Source organism: Pungitius pungitius, chromosome 18 (assembly GCF_949316345.1).
Source record: "Pungitius pungitius chromosome 18, fPunPun2.1, whole genome shotgun sequence".
Lineage (NCBI taxonomy): Eukaryota > Metazoa > Chordata > Actinopteri > Perciformes > Gasterosteidae > Pungitius > Pungitius pungitius.
Window position 1 is genome coordinate 1,062,574 of NC_084917.1, and position 6,364 is coordinate 1,068,937.

The following is a 6,364-nucleotide window of genomic DNA, read 5'->3' on the forward strand; positions in this document are numbered from 1 at the left end:
GGATCTTATCTATAACAAGTTGTACATCTGCTTATTTGATGAAATTACACTTTGTTGTTTCTTGTTCTTCTGAGTTTGTTTCCTCATGGTTGAAATGCTCTTATTGTGAGTCACTGTGGATAAAAGCCTCAGATAAATGACACGTGATGTGATGTAATTAATGCTGTCAGTTAAACGCGCTGTTAACAACGTTAACGCAAACCCATTTTAACGATATCCATTTTTTATTGCGAGTTTAACGTTTTCTTAAAACAAAGAAAAGAAAGGCCTGAGTGCTTTGTTCAATATTAAGCTCTGGTTTAACTGCACTAAAGGCTGAGTCCTTGTTTACCGGAAATTTGCACTTTATCATTTTGTTTTGTACCGCCCCGTTTGGAAATGTTGTTTTTCAGTAAAATAAAACATTTGCATAAAGCAAGTCAATCCACTTTTCCGTGTTGATAAGAGCATTAAAATGAAGAAGAAATTATGGAGAAAAAAAAACTAAATGAAGCGACATTTAGAATAGACACAAATTTGCGATTAATTGTTATTCATTTTGAGGTAATTATGACATCAATGCGATTTATCGTGATTAAATATTTTAATCGTTTGACAGCACTAAATGTAACGTAACCATACATAACAGCTCTTATCGCTAACCCATCATATTACAATAATACTAATTAATAATAACTGCCTAAATGGAACTTATTTGAATTAGGTTCGCTCATTCTGACAAATCACTGCATTAAAATCATGTATTATAATATTATAATACGTCTTCATCATCTTCATTAGGTCCTAATATTCAGTGTCAATCATTCTTCCTCCTCATCACCACCTGGTGGAAAAAGCACTTCAAGTGATTCAGTGTAATCACTGATAATAATACTTAGAACTTATTGATTTGAGTGATTATTTAAATGTCACATGAGATGACCATAAAGGTTTAATTAAGACTGAATAAAGATAATAACTGTTTATATAAATCATGTTTCCATCAGAATATTAAATACTAACATGTTCTATTAAACACTTTATGCTTTAATTATAAGAAATGCAGAATGTGTTTTTATGTTATAATGACTGTTTGGATTTAGCATAAAACACCTTTCATCACTGAATCTGTTAAAGAGTCAAAGAGTTTTACGTGTTTACAACAAACAAACTGCTGTTTATTAACAAGGGTTACGAACAAACGTTTGTTCTGGAATCAGACTGAAGACCCAAAGAGGCCCAAAGAGGTCCCATGAAGCCCCCCTGGACCTGGTGGACCTGGTGGATCCGATTCACTGAAGCTGGTCTCCAGGACTCGGCGTGGGTCCGTCTGCAGGAAGAAGAACCTCAACTGTGTAGCTCACCGTCTTGGACTGAAGGAGGCTGTAAGTGTTATCGAAACACAGCACATCTGCAGAGGAAGACCACATCTGTTAAAGTCCTGATCCTCTATGTGAACCAGGCTCAGGTTAGTCCTGATCCTCTATGTGAACCAGGCTCAGGTTAGTCCTGATCCTCTATGTGAACCACTCACAGACTCCGGGCTCGGTGCAGGTGAGGCGGGTGTCTTCAGGAACCAGGTGAGCGTTGTAACGTTCGTTGGGAAGAACCTGAAGCATCTCGGAGACTTTCTGAGAGCCGCCATCTTTGTTCTGTCTGTAGACGCCGAAGCCGACGTCTGCTCCGTCGCTGGAGAACTGACACCTGATCAGAGTACACCAGTCCCCCTTAATGTACACGTGGTACTCCTACTGTAGTACAGCTCAGAGTACACATACTCTAGTACAGCTTAGAGTACATGTGGTACTCCTAATGTATTAGTGGTATTTGACTATTTGTAGACTCAAAGTACTCGGGTAGTACCTCAGGAGGCTTCCGGCCGCTGGGACCTGGACCTCCAGCTGGAAGACGGACCCCCGGCTCACCGTCACGCTGTGCTGGTACTGGACCTCCAGCGAGTCCCTGAGGTAGTACGAGCGGGGAATCGTACCGCCGTACTTTATCTGCATGGAGAGAAAGGAGAATAAACCCAGAGGCTCGTCCCCGGGCCGCTCCACCCGCTCCACCCGCTTCACCCGCTCCACCCCTCACCATGGTCCTGCAGCGAGGGTCTCCGTCGGGGTCGGTCAGGGTTCCACCGTAGACCACCGGGAGCTGATCCGGGTCAATGTGATTACGCAACACTTCCTGCCAGTTACCTGCCGTCAGATGTTATTGATTAATAGTCAAAATAAAAAGGTTATTATGAATTCATTATTATTAGTGGGAATCCATCAATAATCATGTTAAAATGTGAATATATGTAATAATGTTAATATGTATCTAGTACTTTAACTGTAACTAAATATTTCACAGTGTGTCATTAGTACTTTAAGTTGTTAATTTTACTTCATGGTATTAGTATTTTAACTGTAACAGAGTATTCTTTGGTGTAATATTGGTTCTTCACGGTGTGCATTGTTAGCATGCTAACGTGCTAAGCTAAGGTGAGGACTGGGATGAAAGTGGCCTCACTTCCTAAGAAGAGGATCTTTCGGCGCGTCTCCTCACACAGGAAGTGCTTGATGAGGTTGTAGGCCATGGGGAGCATTTTGGGGGCTGCAGAAAAACCAGAAACTCAAAACCAGAAACTCAAATCTGTAAAAGTCACGAGATCTGCTGAAGCACCTTTGATCAGAAACACTCTTTTCAGGCCTTCTGGATAGTTCTCCTCAAACATGGTGAGGATCTTCATGAAAGATCAAAGGAGGAAAGTAATAAAGGATTAAATAACATTTATATTTGTATTTATGGGGATGGAAGGTGGTGAGTTTCAGGGACCAACCTCCCCATACGTCTCTATGGCAGGTTTCCAGATGTGTTTCAGTCCGAGTCCTTCACAGTCGTAGATCAGAGAGATGGCCTCGATGTTCTGACCCAACTGGGATAGAGAGGGAGGAGGAGGGAAAAACAGGAGATGAGGAGTAGAGAGAAGAGGTGACATGAGAGGAAACAAGAGGAGAGGTAGAAAGAAAGGAAAGGAGAGGAGAGAAAGGAAGAGAGAGAGGAAAATAGAGGAATGGAGATAAAGGGGAAGATGAAGGTTGTAGAAGGGAGGAAAGATGAGGAGACGAAACATGAAAGGAGACGAGACAGGAGGAGAGATGACAGGAAAAGGAAAGGAGAAAGGGGAGGAGAGGAGCAGAGATCCTCACCTTCTCTGACTGCCTCCTGCACTCCCTCTGCAGCATCTCCGTGTGTCGGATCTTTGTCTTCATGAAGTCCTGCTTGGTCGCCGATAGCAACAGGCCTTTTGGGTCCAGAGGACCGATGACATCATACCAGATGGGACTCCCCTCTCGGTCGTATCCACACATCCCTCCAGACACGTAGCGCTCGATCACCTGAGGAGAGAAGAAGTGCCTCCTTTACTACCCGAGGAGATAGGGACTCCTCCTTTACTACCTGAGGAGGAGAGGAACACCAGCCGAGGAGGAACAGGTACATATGCCCATCTTGGTACTTATTGTGAGGTATTGTACTACTTTACAGTTCTACTTTACTACATCTTAAAGGTACATTGTGTACTTTTTACTGTACTACATTTAGTGGTACTTATTGGGGTTTTCATTGTACTACATCTGAAAGGGTAAATATTGTATTGTATATTATGTACACATATTACAAACAGTACATATTTACCTCTGGGGGTTTCCAGTCTGATATGATGGAGTCCACGTTCATCTTCTTCCTGAACTCCAAATGCTGCAGAGAGACAAAGATGCATAAAGACACAGAGACAAAGATGCATACAGACACAAAGATGCATAAAGACACAGAGACAAAGACACAGAGACAAAGAGACGCAGAGACAAAGATGCATACAGAGACAAATACGTATGAAGACACAGAGACAAAGATGCATACAGACACAAATATGCATAAAGACACAGAGACAAAGACACAGAGACAAAGAGACAGAGACAAAGAGACGCAGAGACACAGATGCATACAGAGACAAATACGTATGAAGACACAGAGACAAAGATGCATAAAGACACAAAGATACATGAAGACACAGAGACAAAGATGCATGAAGCCACAGAGACAAAGATGCATAAAGACACAAAGATACATAAAGACGCAGAGACAAAGATGCATGAAGACACAAAGATACATGAAGACACAGAGACAAAGATGCATGAAGACACAGGGACAAAGATGCATAAAGACACAAAGATACATAAAGTCGCAGAGACAAAGAGACACAGAGCTTACCTTTCGGATCATGACCTCAGCTTTCTGCACATTGAAGCTACGAGCTGCAGAGATACAGAAGAAAGATGATTAGAAGTAGAGAAGTGAAGCAGCGTTCAGGGACACATTAAAGGTTGATGTTCATAAACGAGTCAACTTTTATCTGCATACTTGTTGACAAATGTATGTTTCTATAACGCAAAGAAGACTTGTGGAGTACAAAGTACATCTGTGCATCTACCTCAAAATGTACCAACAAACACATTTGTGTCCATGAACTTGAGTTCACATGGAGACTAAATATTGATCTACCCCCCCCCCCCCCCCCCCCCGACCTTCTGAACTATGCACCAGTAAACCAACACAACGTCCTGCTCAACAACAGAGTGAAGAGATGAAAAAGGACATTTCAGTTGTACTACAGATTGTATGCTGTATATAAAGTATATATAGCATATAAGTATATATATATATATGTATATACTTAAATATAGTCTGATAATTGTATCATTTTGGAGCCAGAGTTAGACTTTAAGGTGGGGGGGGGACACTCTGAGTTCTGTTCAGCGTAAAACTAATATTTACTGTCTGATAAGACTATTGAGTAAATACTATATGTTTACGTCCACAAGGTCAAAGGGACGTTATGGAGAATAAATGAATAAATGACACAGGAATCAGGAGAAGGGTGAAAGCACATGTTATTACCCTCTTAATCAGATCATCAGCATGTTATTTAAAAGCGCAACTGCTGATGTTTTAATGAAGAAGTGATGTTCCATGTAGAGTCAGCACACATTTCATCTGGGGGTTTTCTTTAAACCATAAGTTCCACTTCGTCATCCTTTGGGTCTGACTTGGATGAAAGAAGTCACCTGACCAGGTGAGGGACTCACCTCTGAGCCAGCGGAGCAGGAAGTGGTCGTGCTGCGCAGGAAGCTCATCCAGGACGTCCTGGATCCTCTCCCTGAACTGGAGGCCGAGAACCGGACGGAGACAGAAACGTAAAAAAATAATGTTTTATTATTTTAGGAAACATTTTGATGAACACGCGTTTTTGTACGGTAAATGTCCGGCTAGCTTAGCTTAGCATAAAGACTGCAAACAGGGGAAAACAGCTAGCGTAGCGCCGTCTACGGGGAACACAATTATTGTTTTACACCCCGGAGAGAAGAAGATGATGGATGAGCGTTAGCATTACAAAGCTATGCTAAGCTAAGCGGCTGCTCGAAAACCATCAACCACTAGTTCAATGAAGTGTATTTATTAGGATTAAGGGATTCTCCAAGCAAATTTTGAAAATTACATAAAATCTTTATCTCTCTATTTTCCGATATTTCATGAACCAAATGTTTGACCGTTAATATTTACGAAAACAACTGAGGCTTTTAGTTTAGTAGTAGTTATCCAGAATGATGCATTTTATTGCAACCAATAACACTAAATCTGTCATTTCTATATATTCTGAGCCTGCGACGAATATACTTTTACAGAAGTATTTGAGTAATATTACTTTCACTGGAGGAAGAAGATACTTTAGTAAATGTACTATAAACTACAAAATGTGTTTAAAAGTACATAAAATAAAGTGTTTTATCACTACTGTATAATCTAGAATTATCAGATTTATATGCTGACGGTATAATATTTGCTGTCAGGTAAATTATTCTGTTTTTTTAATGAAAATGAATCTGTAAGGAACCCATAACTACATCTGTTCAATAGGTACACAGCAGAATAACATGGAGAAGTAAAAGTACCTCAGAGTGTGTTCAAGTGCAGTAAATGTACAACACAACAACCAGCAGAACCTCAGAGACGTCCAGCGGAGCGCCGTGACGTCACCAAGGTGGTGCCCCGTTCACCTGAGTGGTTCTTACCTCGGCGAGTCTCTCAGCCTGCCGCGGGCTCAGGTCGCCGCCTCGTCCGCTCATCTCTGCGCCGCCGCTCCGACACCAGCTGGGAGGGAAGGGAGCGCGCACACGCGCACTGTCCCACCCAGGCGCGCGCACGCAGTCACGCGCAGACAACCCCCCGTGCTGTTTTATTACTATTATTATAGAAAAAGCGTATTTAATACTTTGTACTAATTGTAAACTTGAAAGCAGTGAATTATTTTTATCAAAATATACATCATACAGTAAAGTTT

The 6,364-nt window shown here is 41.5% G+C and overlaps 1 protein-coding gene across 2 annotated transcripts; it reads right to left on the bottom strand.

Annotated features, from left to right (window-relative positions):
- Positions 1-848: 848 nt before the first annotated feature.
- LOC119226395 (SEC14-like protein 2) lies at positions 849-6,231 on the bottom strand. Of its 2 annotated transcripts, none has more exons than XM_062558955.1 (12): positions 6,096-6,231; positions 5,091-5,187; positions 4,237-4,280; positions 3,661-3,723; positions 3,174-3,362; positions 2,804-2,899; positions 2,647-2,707; positions 2,494-2,577; positions 2,071-2,177; positions 1,843-1,982; positions 1,514-1,683; positions 849-1,390 (listed from the first exon to the last, which is right to left on the bottom strand). In XM_062558955.1, the coding sequence occupies exons 1-12, from the start codon at positions 6,147-6,149 to the stop codon at positions 1,272-1,274; spliced, it is 1,224 nt and encodes a 407-aa protein (XP_062414939.1). In that variant the 5' UTR covers positions 6,150-6,231; the 3' UTR covers positions 849-1,271. The 2 variants fall into 2 exon arrangements, with proteins under 2 accessions (XP_062414939.1, XP_037340238.2); XM_037484341.2 differs by having other exon boundaries at positions 5,112-5,187; positions 6,096-6,230.
- Positions 6,232-6,364: the final 133 nt, after the last annotated feature.